The 16,174-nt window shown below is 39.6% G+C and overlaps 2 protein-coding genes across 29 annotated transcripts in view; one reads left to right on the plus strand and one right to left on the minus strand.

The window, feature by feature from the left end:
* Positions 1-2,483, minus strand: part of ERMARD (ER membrane associated RNA degradation) — a 39,968-nt gene extending 37,485 nt beyond the window's left edge. For 13 of the 28 annotated variants that reach the window (XR_012433252.1, XR_012433253.1, XR_012433259.1 and 10 more), the window contains exon 1: positions 2,244-2,285. Coding sequence is in view for 12 of the 28 variants with exons in the window: in XM_074036723.1 (XP_073892824.1) it covers positions 2,244-2,249 (6 nt within the window). In the remaining 16 variants the exon portion in view is untranslated. Of the gene's footprint in view, positions 1-356 lie in introns of all 28 variants that reach the window. The other 15 variants (XR_012433258.1, XR_012433257.1, XR_012433255.1 and 12 more) reach the window with 7 other exon arrangements.
* DYNLT2 (dynein light chain Tctex-type 2) lies at positions 2,354-14,946 on the plus strand. Its single transcript, XM_015448442.4, has 4 exons — positions 2,354-2,565; positions 10,685-10,891; positions 11,718-11,876; positions 14,760-14,946. The coding sequence occupies exons 1-4, from the start codon at positions 2,446-2,448 to the stop codon at positions 14,868-14,870; spliced, it is 597 nt and encodes a 198-aa protein (XP_015303928.2). The 5' UTR covers positions 2,354-2,445; the 3' UTR covers positions 14,871-14,946.
* The last annotated feature ends 1,228 nt before the right edge of the window (positions 14,947-16,174 follow it).

Below are 16,174 nucleotides of genomic sequence, written 5' to 3' on the forward strand. Positions count from 1 at the left end.
AGCCAGACTCCGTCTCAAATAAATAAATAAATAAATAAAATTTACATAAATGTTCTCAAATATGATAAAGGTTTAAAGACTTAAAATGATCAATCATAATATTTGCAAACTGCTCTGCCTATGGGGTAGCCATTCTTTACTCCTTTACTTTCTTAATAAACTTGCTTTCACTAAAAAAAAAAAAGAAAAAAAGACATGAGTTCATGGAAGCTGAATGTATTTTACCAACAGAGCATTATTCCTCTCAGCATTCCTTCACTATCCTAGAGTTATCAAAATAAGCAGTTTTTTAAAATGGGGAATGGGAGAGCAGAAACCAAGTATAATGAACAAGAAGGAAAAAGAACCCCGCGTACCTCTGACTCCCTAAACGGTGTTGGAGAAAACCACAATGTCATCCCAAAACATGCCTCTTTGATATAAAAACAACAACAAATTGGAGCTGAAGACAAGAGGCAGCAAATGAAGGAAAAGCTCTCTCTCCTCCCCCTCTTCCACCCAAACACAGGATATATATTCTTTACTGGGGATAACTTTAGACTCTTACCAGACCAGAGAAGGTACCAGAGGAATGTGCAAACAATTTTTACTCCATCAGTTTTCAAATATGTATCGACTTTCCCAGTTTCTTGCCCTTTGAAGCCTGAAACTGCTCTCCTGTGTCATTTCTCTGCAAATCTATAGTTCTTTGTTGAAGATGGTATACAAATGTAGTTCTAAGCCACCATTTCAAGTTACTTTTCATTGACGTTTATCCCTTGTGATGTGTACTCTGTACATTAATAAACCTTTTTCTTATTAACCTTTCATTTGTTAAAGGGGTCACTCTGAACTAACATGGGCAGAGGTAAAGTTTAGCCTTCCCTGCCATGTAAAAAGTAGCAAACCGTACTGGTTTTCCATGGAGAATCAAATAAAATCAAAATCCTTACGACTATCCCACATGACACTAAGACCATCTATAATCCTGCAAAGAAGTCAAATTCAGGATCCAAAGCTGAACCGAGGCTCTTTATTTTGGTGTGTCGAGTTAAGGAGTGGCTGTGTTGTGACAGTCACAATTAACTCTGGGCAGCTTTGTAAAGTGGAAACTGATCAGTCTGAGTTCCCTGGTCCTGCTCAGTATCAGTTGCCCTGTTTGCTCCTCCTGTCCCCAGAAGTTGCACTTTCCACTCTCAGCCCTACTTTTTGAACAATCCCAGTAGGCGCTAACAATTAAGTCATCACTAAAGAAATCGGCATGAACTATTTTTGAATGGCGATTGTCACTCGCATCCTCCATTGGGCTCTATGGGGCTGGAACTCTGCAGACTACACTAGGCCGGTGCTTTGGGGCTGGACTTAAATTTGAATCATTCCTCAGTCTCTGACTACCTCTTGCCTTGGAAAACTTACTTTATCCGAATCTCAGTTCTAAGTGAAATAAAACGGTGCCAGGCTGCACCTTGTAGGGCTGCAGTCATCAGATTATACATGAAAAGCATCTAGCACATAGTACTCAAAAATGGTAGTTATCGTTATCATTATTTTGGGAATGGGGTCTCGCTGTCGCCCAGACAGGGGTGCAGTGGCGCGGTATCGGCTCACCGCAGCCTCCACCTCCTCGGCTAAAGCGATCCTTCCACCTCAGCCTACGGAGTAGCTGGGACCACAGGCGCCACCACGCCCGGCTCCGCTGTCGTTACTGCTGATGATAGGTGTTTGATATTTAATTGCCTCAGGGAGGAAAAATAAATAAATGTTTATTACGAGGCAACCAGATCTCCTGACACGAGGTCGGTGAGGCCGTCGTGATGAGTTTCATAGTGACTCAAACGGTCTAAAAGCGATGAAAACAAATTTACTGTCCGAGTGTGGACCCTACAGGCAACGACTACGAAACTGCGCTTCTAGGAACGAGGCCACGGTCAGGTGAGAGTCCGACCTGCGGCTTTCCGCCCCCGCGCCACCGCGCACAGCCCTCCCTGACCGTCCGCCGCGTTCCAGTTGAGGGTCAAGAGGCGACGGAGAAACCGAGCCCGGCCCCGGGACGCCGGCAGGGCCCGCCAGGCGTCTTGCAAGGCCGAGCGTCCGATACCGCCACAGAGGCCAGGGCCGCGACGGCGCCAGCGCCCTCCAGCGCGGGACCGCCGGTCACCGCAGGCGCGTGCTCGCCCACCCACTCCGCGTAGCCGAACACCACCCAGCCTGGCGCTGACTCCCTGCCTAGCTCGGGATCGAACCGGCCCCTGCGCCCGCCCTACCTCCATAACTTCCGGTGCCCAGCTGCGGCGCGCATGAATGACGCAGGCACCTGCGCGCCCCGCCTCCAGGCGCCTTGGAGCCCTAGCGGGCACTTCCGACCGTTCCAGGCGCAGGCGGGAGACTTCCGCCCTCGCGGGAGCTGCTGAGGCGTTTGACGGTCGGCGGAGGAGAGGCAGTGGGAGTCTTGGGGAGCAGAGCGAGATGGAGAAGCGAGGCCGAGGCGTGAAGTCGAGCCTCATCCAGACCCCGAACCAGAGCTCTCAGCAGGCGCCGGTGACGCCTAGGAAAGAGAGGAGGCCTAGCATGTTCGAGAAGGAGGCAGTGAGTGCGGAGACTGCTAGGGACCCGAGACGGCTTTGTCCGACCCTTTAATTGAAATCGCTCCTCAGTGGGCCCCGCTCCCGTCACCACCCCCAGAGCCAAGAAGGCAGCATTTCCCTTTTGTGTTTCTTTTTTCCCAGGTGCAAAATTGAAGCCTGAGACTGAGTTGGGCAGTCCCCTTTGGACTTGAGTGCTAAAGTTTTCTCGCTTTTTAATTAGGGCCGTAGAACCCTACTAAGTCGATTGGAAGGGTGGTTACAAGATCTTCTTTTCAGATTTACTCAGCTTGCGGATTTCCTGAGAGTACTCTGAGTATTAATTATTGCTTCGTACTAAAACACAGTATGTTAGTGTATTTAGTGCCATTATAAGCAGTTTGGCTAGCGAAAAATGAGTGTATGCTGTATTAAAAATATTTTGATAAACCAGGCAGAATAGTGCCGTGTTTTGGGTTTTTAAAACATCAGCAGTCTGGATCTTTGAAGAATGTACAGGAGAAAAAAACTTAAGTTGAAAATATTCTGTCCAAAACTTACTGTCTGATATTGATGGAAAGGGTCGTTATTCAGTTGTATTGGTGGTATAACACAGGTCTTTCTATATGATTAGGCTTTGAAAACCGTTAATGTATTAAAGACTCTATCTTTTATTGATACTAGTTTGCCCAAGGATACAAAGCTGTAATGATAGAGCTGGGACCAGAACCTGTGTGCTGGTACTCGGTCCACTTGGCCTGTATTGGTTTCTCTTCATACTTACTTCATGGACCTATAATAGGATGAAGTCAGAGATGACAGGCAAAACAGTTTTTTGAAGACCCTAAAACATTTTAAGATTACTCTCAAAAAGAGAATTCTCAAAATAAGTAATGGCGAAATTTCAGGTTCTAATAATGTTTCCTTGGTAACTACATTTTACAGAGGAGAGAACGAACTAAAGGAGGAAAAGTAAACAGGCCAAGTTTACACAGCTAAGAAAAAGAGCAGAGCAAGGCTAGAAACCTAAATCGATTGGACTTAAAACTTCACACTCCCAAACACTATGCTGTTCGCTTGGCAATGAGTCTGAATAACAGATAGGTCACCAACAGTAAAGAAAAATTTCTATATATTGAGGCAGACAAGGGTGGCTTTTATAAACTTACTGCCTATTTGAGGTCTGAAGTGGTCTTTAAAATTCAATGAGCCTGAACTCCATGAGGGGACACATAAGTGCACCTGGTATATAGGTTAAAATCTGGGAGTGAGGGGACATGGACCAAAGTAATTATTGCTTATTTGATATGGATGTCATCAATTATAGCTATCTTTAAAGTTGAGTCTTTTAGAGGTGAGAAATTTGAATAGAACAATAATTGGGAAGACATTGAGGACTCTACAAATGCTTACTAAATGTACGTGAGGAAACTGTGCACTTAGTCATTTCCAATTTAAGGTAGCTGTTAATTTCCCTATTTTGGAGCACAGGAAAATTTAAGACATACTGTTTAATCAATATGACCATCTCTTGATTTTATCTGTCTTGCCTCCATTTCCTTTTTTCTAGTGGTAGCATCTCAGTTAACTTTTAGAGAATTAACTCATCTGCAATTGCATAGAGCTTTGGTGAGATTGTCAGCTACTTTCCTTAACTTTTTAATGAGGATGAGACCCAAACTAAGCTAATTAGATGAATTATTTGAAATAATGCAAATACAATGATTGAGGTTTATTCACATTGAAGATGAGAAGCTAAAGTGCTCCATGTGTCTTTATGAATCTGGTTCATCAGCCTTCTTTGCTGTTATGTAAACTGTATCTTTCCAATAAATTATACTTTGGCTTAAGAATGAGTTCCTGTTGTTGAGATCAAAGGTTAACAAAATGCGAAGTAGATTACTAAAAATGGAAAGCTTAACTGTTCTCACCTGTGCACATGCATTTGAAAATCTTAAATACAACCGGGCACAGTGGCCCATGCCTGTAATCCCACCACTTTGGGAGGCCAAGGCAGGTGGATCACCTGAGGTCAGGAGTTCGAAACCAGCCTGGCCAAGAGGCCAAAACCCCATCTCTACTAAAAATACAAAAATTAGCCAGTGTGGTGGTGGGTGCCTGTAATCCCAGCTACTCAGGGAGGCTGAGGCACAAGAATTGCTTGAACCCGGGAGGAGGAAGTTGCAGTGAGCTGAGATCATGCCACTGCACTCCAGCCTGGGCGAGACTCCATCTCAGAAAAAAAAAAAAAAAATCTTAAACACTAGCATGTGGCATTTAGAAATAAAAGTAATATCTCATGCCCAAGCTCATTTTATTTTAGGGCTATATATAGGCTCAATATAAGGAAATGCTACATCAGTAGAAACTCAGGTATTATTAGATGCCAAAAAGTTGATCATATTTAAAGCCTATTCCCAATTTAAAAAAGATTGTAAAGATTCTTAATAAAAGGAATAAAATATTCTTAATAAGTATAGCTTAATAAGTATATTATTATACTTAATAAGTATAGTCAGACAGCCAATACAATATTATACACAAAGGAGAAATTGTACAGATGTAAATTTTCAGCTTATTAGAAGCATTAATGGCTATTTTCAGGCCACACATGAATGCCCCATTTCCTTAAGAATCATTGCAGTTGAAAGCTGCTGTTAATGATACTATGTAGTTGCATCCCTTGAGTATACTGTAGAGGAAAGGAAGGTCCCAATCACTGCCCTAGAGAAGCATTCTCTTAATAAACCAAAACAAAATAATTTTGTTTTTGAGAGGTTTATGGAGTTAATAATGCTGCTTCTGCAATTAAGACACAGAAGCCTGACAGATGATCACAACAGGAGATTTATTTCTGGTGAGGGACTTTTACTCTCAGCCAATATGGAGTAATTCTTACCAGAAACTACTTAAAGTAACACACAAAAATGTATGGAGCGGTTGTTTCCATTGATTTGGGTGTCAAACAGGACAAGAGTGATCTCCAAGAGATGAGAAACAGGTAAGGTAAGCCCCAATATTGCCCCTACCTTAATTGCCTGGTGAGACTTTCCAGGCCACAACACAAGGAAAGGCCTCCTTTAGTTCAAAAGGAGTTGGGAGCCTGGGAAGCCAAGATAGCATGAGACTGAAGAGCAGAGTATTAGGACAGGGCTGCCCTAAAGACCTACAGAGCGTTTCTCAGGGTATTCAGCTTAGTGCAGCAGTGCATCTGGTGAGGAAAGTTCTTGCCAAAGGTGGAGAGTGGAGGTGGAGAAAGAATCCCCCAAAAGGAATAAAAATATCCTTGGGCGTGTTCCCACCAGAAAAAGTGGAAAACCATGACAAATATAGGGCTTTGGTTAGCGTGCTAAGAAGTGCATTGCCTTAGTAGTGGGAAAAATAGAGAATGAGTTCTTTGATCTGGCTTATCAAGGTTAAGAAGCAAGGCTCAAGAGGATTAAACCGTTTCCAAATGTCTTTGTTCTAGAAGAAAGCTCAGGAGTCTTAGGAATACAAAAATATCCAACCTGTAAGAAGGTAAAATTCACACTGTCTGGTCTCTAAATATTAATAGACCTACATAGAAGCAGGAAAATAAAGTTCAAAATTGAAGAAACAGTAATATCAGCCCAGAAATTACACAAAATAGAATTAATATAAACAGACATTAAAGTAGTTAAGAGAGTTATTAGTTTTCATCAAAGTAAATCATATGAAGTTATTGTAATTACATTCCATATATTTAAGAGTGTAGAGAAAGACTGAGCATGTTAAATTCAACTCAGACTTCTGTAGATGAAAAATACTATGTCAGGAATGAAAATACACTAAATGACATTAGCAGCAGATTCAGTGCAGAAGAAAGGACATTTAGAGACACAGAAATTGGGGAAGGATGCTGAAAAAATATTACAAGATGTCAATGAGCTTTGGCAGAACTTAAAGTAGCCTAATGTTCTTGTAATTTGAGTCCCCAAATGAGGTGAGAGAGGACAGACAAAAAGTATTTGAAGAAATAAGGAATGAGAAATTTCCAAATTTGTTGAAAACTGTAAACCCACAAATCTGAGGCTCAGTGAACTCCAAGCACAAGACACGCGAAAAAAATTACGCCAAGACATGCAAAATAAAATTGCTTGAAACCAGTGATTTAAAATTTAAAGGCAACTAGAACAAAGGAATGTTACATACATAGAAACAGACAAAATGACAGCGTACTTCTCAGAAACAATGCAAGACAGAAGACATTGAAGCATCATCTTTAAGGACTCAAAATAACTATCAACCTAGAATTCTATACTCAGCTAAAATATCATTCAAAAAACAAAGGTAAGACTTCCAGCTTCTTGTTCTACATGTGAGGGGCTTAAAGTCCCTACTATGTCCTAACAAGTAAAAAGCTGAACAAACCGAAAAAATTAACTCTTCTTAGAACCATAAGAGAAGTGAGGTCACAGGATAAACAGCTGCCCCCAAAAGTAGAGTGACAAGCAGCAGTTTGCTTTGTGACCTCACTCCAGCCCTCCTTAGCCATCCTGTGTGACTTAAGCAAGTAGGGGAAAAAACAGAAAACTCAGAAACATTTGTGAAGTTCACAATCCAGAAGCACAGGTTCACTAAAATACCTAGTCCTACAACTATGGAATGCTTCCTCTCCACAAATACATTACAAGCACAATACTAGAGGCCTCGTTACAGCAGTGTTTTTTTTAAAAAATTTTTTATTATACTTTAAGTTCTAGGGTATATGTGCACAATGTGCAGGTTTGTTACATATGTATACATGTGCCATGTTGGTGTGCTGCACCTATTAACTCGTCATTTACATTAGGTATATCTCCTAATGCTATCCCTCCCCCTCCCCCCACCCCACAACAAACCCCAGTGTGTGATGTTCCCCTTGCTGTGTCCAGGTGGTCTCATTGTTCAGTTCCAACCTATGAGTGAGAACATGAGGTGTTCAGTTTTCTGTTCTTGTGATAGTTTGCTGACAATGATGGTTTCCAGCTGCATCCATGTCCCAACAAAGAACATGAACTCATCCTTTTTTATGACTGCATAGTATTCCATGGTGTATATGTGCCACATTTTCTTAATCCAGTCTGTCATTGATGGACATTTGGGTTGGTTCCAAGTCTTTGCTATTGTGAATAGTGCCATAATAAACATACATGTGCATGTGTCTTTATAGCAGCATGATTTATAATCTTTTGGGTATATAACCAGTAATGGGATGGCTGGGTCAAATGGTATTTCTCGTTCTAGATCCTTGAGGAATCGCCACACTGTCTTCCACAATGGTTGAACTAGTTTACAGTCCCACCAACTGTAAAAATGTTCCTATTTCTCCACATCCTCTCCAGAACCTGTTGTTTCCTGACTTTTTAATGATCGCCATTCTAACTGGTGTGAGATGGTATCTCATTGTGGTTTTGATTTGCGTTTCTCTGATGGCAAGTGATGATGAGCATTTTTTCATGTGTCTGTTGGCTGCATTAAATGTCTTCTTTTGAGAAGTGTCTGTTCATATCCTTTGCCCACTTTTTGATGGGGTTGTTTTTTTCTTATAAATTTATTTGAGTTCTTTGTAGGTTCTGGATATTAGCCCTTTGCCAGATGAGTAGATTGCAAAAATTTTCTCCTATTCTGTAGGTTGCCCGTTCACTCTGTTGGTAGTTTCTTTTGCTTACATCAGTTTCTTTACCTGGCGAATCATGTCTGTCTTTCAAGAAAAAAATTAGGCATACTAGAAACAACAACAAACACAGAGTGAGCAGCAGAACCAGACATGGCAGGGATTTTGGAATTATCAGAATTTAAGTAACTATGATTAATATGTTAAAGGGCTGTAGTTGATAAAATAGCATACAAGAACAGATGAGCAATGTAAGCATAGAAATGGAAATCCTAAGAAAGAACTAGAAAGAAATGCTAGACATCAAAAAACACTAACAAAAGAAGAAACCTCAAAAGAAATTTAAAAAATACTTTGAGCTAAATAAAAATGAAAACATATCAAAATTTGTAGAATGCAGCAAAAACAGGGCTTGGAAGGAAATGTATAGTATTGAATGTGTGCATATATTAGAAAAGAAGAAAGAGCTAAAATAAGCCTCAAATAAACTATAAAAGAACAACAAATTAAATCCAAGAAGAAAAGAAATAATAAAAATTATAGCAGAAATTGATGAAATTGAAATCAGGTACCAACAAAACTGAAAGCTTTTTCTTTGAAAAGATCAATAAAACCTATAAGCCTCTATCCAGGCTAACTAAGAAAGAGAGGACACAAATTACTAATAGCAGAAATGCAAGTCAGGATATTGCTAGAAATTTCATGAACACCATAAATATAATAAAAGAATATTATGAACAATTCTGTGCTCAGAAATTTGATAACCTAGAAGAAATTGACCAATTCCTTGAAAGATGCAATTTCCCAAAACTCATACAAAAAGAAATAGATAATCTGAATAAGCATATATCTGTTTTTAAAAATTGAATCAATAACAACCTTCCAAAGCAGAAATCACTAGGTTCAGGTGATTTCGTTGGTGAATTCTACCAAGCATTTAAGGAAAAAGTTATATCAATTATTACAATCTCTTTGAGAAGATAAAAGCAGAGAGAATACTGTCTAACTCATTCTAAGAAGTCAGCATTACCCTAATACCAAAGGCAGACAAAGACGCTACAAGAAAAGCAAACTACAGACATGTATCATATATTAACACTGATGCAAAAATTCTCAACAAAATACTAGCAAACTGAATTCAGCATTTTATTTAAAGGATTTGACACCACGAGCAAGTGAAATTTGTTCCTGGAATGCAAGGATGATCCAGCATATGAAAATCGATCAAGGTAATACACCACATTAACTAAATTAAATAAACCACATGATAAATCTCAATTGATGAAGAAAAAGCATATGTCAAATTCAACACTCTTTTATTATAAAAACACCCCAAAAACTAGAAATAGGAGGAAACTACTTCAACCTAATAAAAGCTCTGTATGAAAACTGCACAGCAAATGCCAGGCGTGGTGGCTCACACCTGTAATACTAGCATTTTGGGAGGCTGAGGTGGGCAGATCACGAGGTCAGGAGATCAAGACCATCCTGGCTAACACAGTGAAACCCCATCTCTACTAAAAATACAAAAAAAAAAAGAAAAAAAATTAGTTGGGCATGGTGGCATGCGCCTGTAGTCCCAGCTACGCAGGAGGCTGAGGCAGGAGAATCGCTTGAACTTGGGAGGCAGAGGTTGCAGTGAGCCAAGATCATGCCACTGTACTCCAGCCTGGGCGACAGAGCAATACTCTGTTTCAAAACAACAACAACAAAGTGCACAGCAAACATCATACTCGATGGGGAAAGACTGAAAGCTTTTCCTGTAATATTAGTAACAAAGCAAGGATGTCCACTTTTGCCACTTCTTTTCAACATAGAATTGGAAGTTCTAGCCAAGCAATTAGGCAAGAAAAAGAAATTCCTGGCTATTAATAAAATGAAGCTCACTGCTTTAATTTAAGAGGCTAGAGCATTTATCTGGGACATATTGGATACTATGCAAATATTTCATTAATGCATATTGGATGTCACAGAATGAATGTTTCATGTCAAAAGCATGAACTGATAAATATCGAATCAATGCTCTTTTGGTATCTTTTCAGCTTAAGACTTATGAATGTGCTACCTAAATAATTATATTATTTAAAAATGAGTAAATGAAGTAAAATAAAATTTTAAGATAATGAAGGATAATATTTACATAATCTCAGGGTAGGGAGGAAGAAAGGTTTTCCCTGTATCTCCATCCCATAGCCACTCAGTTGCTCTCCCTGGAGGCCACTCTTGTTTCTAGTCCCTGTGGATCATCCATGGATATTCTAAATATATGCATGCAATTTGTGTGTATATGTTTGTGAGTATAGATAAAAGGATAAATAGTATTCCTTTTTTTTTTTTGCCAAATTGATAGCCAGGAGCAAATCTAGGATTTAGCAACCACATTATTGTAGAAGTCTGTTTAACAAATTTCCAAGCTTTGTGTGAGCCCTGTCCCATTGTACAGGGTTTTTTAATCTGAAAAATCATTTTACAATTTAAAAAGTAATCTTTCTCCCTTTCTCTCTTCCCCTCTCTCTTTCTCCTCCAGTATGCACAGATTTTAAGAGAAAGACTGAGAGAGTCAGTTCACGATGTTCAGTATGTAGAGCCTCCTTTTGATGACTCAATTGCTGATATAGGTAAAGAATGGAAGAGTGCCCTGGCAAAATTAAAGTTTGCTAATTCATATAGAATGGAGCCACTGAAGAAATTCCAAGCTCATTCAGTACAAACTAAAATCCAGCAGATACTAACAGTAGGTTGATAAATATATATGATAGCAGTATTGTATGAGGGTTCTACAGAGAAACAGAGAATATATATACAAAGAATTTCATTCCAGGAATTGGCTCATGCAGTTGTCACTAGAACCAGAAGGCATTGTGTGTCATTGGTGCAGGCACAACAAGTCAGTTAATCAGAGATGTGTAGTCTGTCTGCTAGGTGTCCAGTTCTGCTCCTGGTTTGTAAAAAAGAGTAATGCTTTATAGCCCACAAGCCATGTCCATTTCCTTCAAGTTATACATTAATTTATTAATAAACATGGTTAGAAATCTTTGAGTTCACTTTCCTGGAGGCCAGAGAAAAATCAGTGGAGTGAGAGGCTACAGAGGAGGGTTGGAAAGAAGTAGTTTTAATGTGAGCCCACTGAGCAGGGCAGTGACATGGTACAGGTTCTGAGTCCAGGTAATCTTCACTATAAGAAAACCAAAATCTGAATTTTAATACATGTATAAATTTTAAAAGGTTTCTTTCCTTTACCTAAGAATTTCTAGAAGTCTTCTTTGGAAAATCTCCTGTGTCTTTCTATTAACTGTTTGGCAGAGTAGTCTAGTAAATTACAACTTATAGCTTGTGTCGATAATGAAAAGTAATTGAATATAATTTGAAAACCCCAATAAATATTCCTCAAAATTGTTACAGAAATAGGTAAGCATAAAATGTATTTAATATTATTTAGTTAGGAATATATTTATTTTTAAACAGTTATATATATTATTTAGATATGTTTTCTACTTGAATTTTTATATAGAAAATATTTGGTTTGAAAATAAAAGTATTTTTCTTAAATTTTCTTAAAGGAAAGTCTTAAAGATGTCAAATACGAGGATAAAGTATTCTCTCACTTGTCACTTGAATTGGCAGACCGCATACTGTTAGCAGTCAAAGAATTTGGGTACCACCGTTATAAGTTCATTATAAAAGTATTATTTATTCAAAAGACTGGCCAAGCAATAAATGTAAGTACCCCATTGATACAGGATCTAGCAATTAGAACTATAAGGCATCTCCTCTCTAGTGATTTGATTTTTATTGTGATGACTCAAGGGCACTCCATAGATTCTGAGGTACCTTTCAAAAGAAAGTATCGTGTTGTTAAATGTATTTATTTCACTGTCAATTATTTGAGAAGTACAAACCAGCCGGGTGCATTGGCTCATGCCTGTAATCCCAGCACTTTGGGAGGCTGAGGTGGGTGGATCACCTGAGGTCAGGAGTTTCAGACCAGCCTGGCCAACATGGTGAAACCCCATCTCTACTAAAAATACAAAAATTAGCTGGGCATGATGGTGGGCCCCTGTATTCCCAGCTACTCGGGAAGATAAGGCAGGAGACTCTCTTGAAACTGGGAGGCGGAAGTTGTAGTGGCCCGAGATGGCTCTACTGCACTCCAGCCTGGGCAATAGAGCAAGACTCCATCTAGAAAGAGAGAAAGAGAGAAAGAGAGAGAGAGAGAGGAAAGAAAGAAAGAAAGAAGAAGGAAAGAAGGAAGGAAGGAAGGAAGGAAGGAAGGAAGGAAGGAAGGAAAGGAAGGAAGGAAGGAAGGAGAAAGAAAGAACCTAGAAGTAGCAATTTGATACTAATAATTTATTAAAGTACATTGCTATTCTCTTCCTTAAGCATATCAATTTTGACAGTTTAATGTAATTTAAGTTAATTAATTAACCAGTAAATTTATTTTGGGCACTAGTGGGTGTTAGGTACTAAGGAAAAGACAAGGAATGATAAAACGTGGACCATGATTCTCAAGGAGATTTTACTGTAGTTAAGGAGATAATGCAGCACAATTTAGAATTTAAGGAAATAAAACGATAGGAATAACGTAAACAGCCTGAGTTTTGGAGTCAGATCACCTCTGCAACATTTGCTGGCTGTGGCCTTGGCACAGTTTCTTCATCTATAAAATGGTGATGATAAAACTGGCTTCCTAGAGCTGTTGTGAAGATGAAATGAAATTATCTATATTAAAATCCTTAACATAATCACCAGCACAGAGCCCTCAATAAACAGCAAGGTAATTATTAAATTATTTATTAACAAAGAGATAATATCACTAGGCTGTGTAATTATCTAAGGAGTTGATACGGAATATGTGGGAGTTGGAGAGAAAAGAGAGAAAAAATTGCGTTTGGAAGAATCTGTAGAGGTTCCATTTAGGAGTGGACTGCATGATGAAGCATGGGGAGGGGGACCTGGACTGGCAGAGGGGTACTTGAGAGAACAATCAGCAAGAAAGAACCGTCCTGGCTCCCATGGAGAAGAGAAGCTGCACCACATATGACATACAGATTTAAGAAATAGGGATGTTCTAGATGGTAAGTGCTACAAAGAGAACATTAAGGTAGGGATATGATAGAGTAGCAGAGTGGCTACTTGGGATTGTTTAGAGAAGGGAGAACCCTCTGATATCCAGATAAGAAGGAACCAGCCGTACCAAAGAGGAGGGAGGATGTTCCAAGCAGAGAAAACTTCAAGTGCGAAGATCCTGAGGCAGGGATGACTTCGTGTGCTTGATATGTAACAAGTAGGTAGTAGAGAGTGGCATGATGCGCAGTGGGGGAATGTTTCAGCTTATATGATTGCACAACAAACCACCCCAGAACTTAGTATCTTATAACAACAGCCATGTATTTGCTTACTTTCTGTGAGTCGGCTACTTGGCTTTTCTGCTGGTCTCACCGATGCACTTGTAGCCGTGTAATGACTTACCTGGGCCTGCAGGTCCAAGATGGCTTCTGTCACTTGTCTGACTGTTGGGCTAGCTGTGGCCTGGGCCCCTGGGTTCTCCTGCATGTGAGCCAGCATCCTCCAGTAGGTTGAGTGGGCTTTCATAACATGGGGGTCTCAGCATAGTGTTCCACGAGCATGAGAGCGGCAGCCACAAGACCTCTGAAGGACTTGCTTGGAAGTTTCACAGTGTCATGTTTTACAACTCATAGCAAGTCACAAGGCCAAGTCTTATTCACAGGGTGGGGACATAAAGTCAACTTCCTAATAGGAGAAGCCATAAAGAATTTTTCGGCCGGACGTGGTAGCTCATGCCTGTAATTCCAGCACTTTGGGAGGCCAAGGTGGGCGGATCACCTGAGGTCAGGAGTTCAAGACCAGCTTGGTCAACATGGTAAAACCCCATCTCTACTAAAAATAGAAAAATTAGCTGGATGTGGTAGCAGGCACCTGTAATCCCATCTACTCTGGAGGCTGAGGCAGGAGACTCACTTGAACTCAGGAGGTGGAGGTTGCAATGAGCTGAGATCACGCCATTGCACTACAGCCTGGGAAACAAGAGTGAAACTATGCCTCAAAAAAAAAAAAAAAAAAAAAGAATTTGGGCCATTTTAGATCCTCCACGAAGAAGTGGTCTGAAATCAGATCACATATGGATTTGTACACAGAGAAAAGGAGTTAGAATTGTCCATATCAGCCTACTTGTATAGTCAATGCCATTTCTTCATTTCAAGGAAAGGCCCAGACAAACTTTTTGGCTGAAAATCTTTAAAGGGTGGGAAGACTTCCTTGTCAGGGATTACATGGCAGAGTCATACTGTATGCAGAGCCACTACATCCCCATTCCCAGGGGCCTTCTGCTCCTGGCCCTGGAAACACAGCTAAGGGAGCCTCTCTCTGTTTTAGAGAAAGGCCAGCCTCCATTAAAGAAGAAGGATGGGCTGGGGCAGTGTCATTCTCCAGGCTTTTTATGAAAGGGAAAACCAGACAAATTATGTCTTAAAAATAATTTCTGAGATACTGATGCATTCATTTTTTAAAAACTAGTGTAGATTTGAAAATTACTTCTTAATATGTTCAATCTAAAGTTGGTCTTTACAAAATTTCTCTCACAGATTGCCAGCAGATGGATCTGGGACGTTGCATGGGACAGCTGGGTCGCAGCTAAACACGAAGCAGAATCCTACGTGGCACTGGCCTTGGTGTTTGCCCTTTATTATGAATAGCTCATTACAGGTACTAAGGACTGTTTACTGCTGAGCTTTTCAAAAATAAATGAAATTTACGTATTTGTGAACCTCATAATATTTCTGATTTGCTATATTCTTATTCTCATTTGAGGACTTTCAGTTGTATTATTTTAACAACAAAGTAGAAGCCAGATTTTTACATTTATACTTACTATTATATTAACTAACAATATTATGCCAAAGTAGTATAAAAGGTGTATGCATGTGTGTCTGGGTGTGTATGTATGTATGTGTATACAAATTCTTATAGTAGAATATAGGTAAAAGATCATTTTTGTAAGATTTAAGAAAATTATAATTTGCTACAGGAAATTAAAATGCAACTGTGTAAAGTATCAAATTCAGTAGATGTTAAGATAGATTTTGGATATTTCCAATGATATTTTAATACTTTGTATTCATTGTTTTGAAAGGAATTACCAAGTTCGAAAGAAAGATGTTATTATATTTCATAATTCCCTAATGTCCTCTCGCTCCAGCCAAACTGCTTACAAGTGTGTAGTCAATTTACTAATATATTAGGCTCTATTAGGCTCTGTGAGCCTTCTAGGATCTTTTTTTCCGATATGGGAACTGAAAACTCAATATTAATTGTTTAAAGAAATGAGGAAAATTTTATTTCCCAGGGATTTGATCAAGGATCCAGGTTCTTTCCAACTTCCCACTCTCCCCACAGACTTCCACGTACATTCATTTTGCTTGACAGAATTTAATCATGTTCCTATGACTAGACCAGTTGTAATTCCCTCCTTAAAGTTGGGGCTGGAGCCTACCTTTTCCAAGCACGAGATCATGTGAAAAGTGTGGATATTGGCCAGGCACAGTGGCTCGCTCCTGTAATCCCAGCACATGGGAAGGCCAAGGTGGGAGGATTGCTCTAGCCCAGGAATTTGAGACCAGCCTGAGCAACATGGCAAGACTCCATCACCTAAAAAAAAAAAAAAATGGAGAAAATTGTGGATCCAGTGTACAAACTGGGATTTTTCTAGCAGAGAGGCAGGGTGTGCACTTGTGGGAGGCAAGCAATACCTGTGATAATCAGTATGATTTTCGTCATTACAACCAAAACTGAAAACAACCATGTCAACATTGACCAGTAAAAATGCCTCTTAGTTGAATTATCTATAATCAACAAGATAAAAATGATAGAGGAGGGTTTTTTTTTTTTTTTTTTCACTTAGGTTTTATAATGAGTTGGTGTCAGTTTCCACTTATGAGAGTTAAGGAGCTGAACTAAGATTCCTGCCTGAATAGATCCAAATGGAGTTTGGGTGAGGGAG

This window comes from Macaca fascicularis, chromosome 4 (genome assembly GCF_037993035.2).
Source record: "Macaca fascicularis isolate 582-1 chromosome 4, T2T-MFA8v1.1".
NCBI lineage: Eukaryota > Metazoa > Chordata > Mammalia > Primates > Cercopithecidae > Macaca > Macaca fascicularis.

Coding starts and splice junctions, on each gene's coding strand:
- DYNLT2 (XM_015448442.4), top strand. CDS start 2,446: ATGGAGAAGCGAGGCCGAGGCGTGAAGTCGAGCCTCATCCAGACCCCG. Junction 2,566..10,684: donor GCATGTTCGAGAAGGAGGCA/GTGAGTGCGGAG, acceptor TTTCTCCTCCAG/TATGCACAGATTTTAAGAGA. Junction 10,892..11,717: donor AAATCCAGCAGATACTAACA/GTAGGTTGATAA, acceptor ATTTTCTTAAAG/GAAAGTCTTAAAGATGTCAA.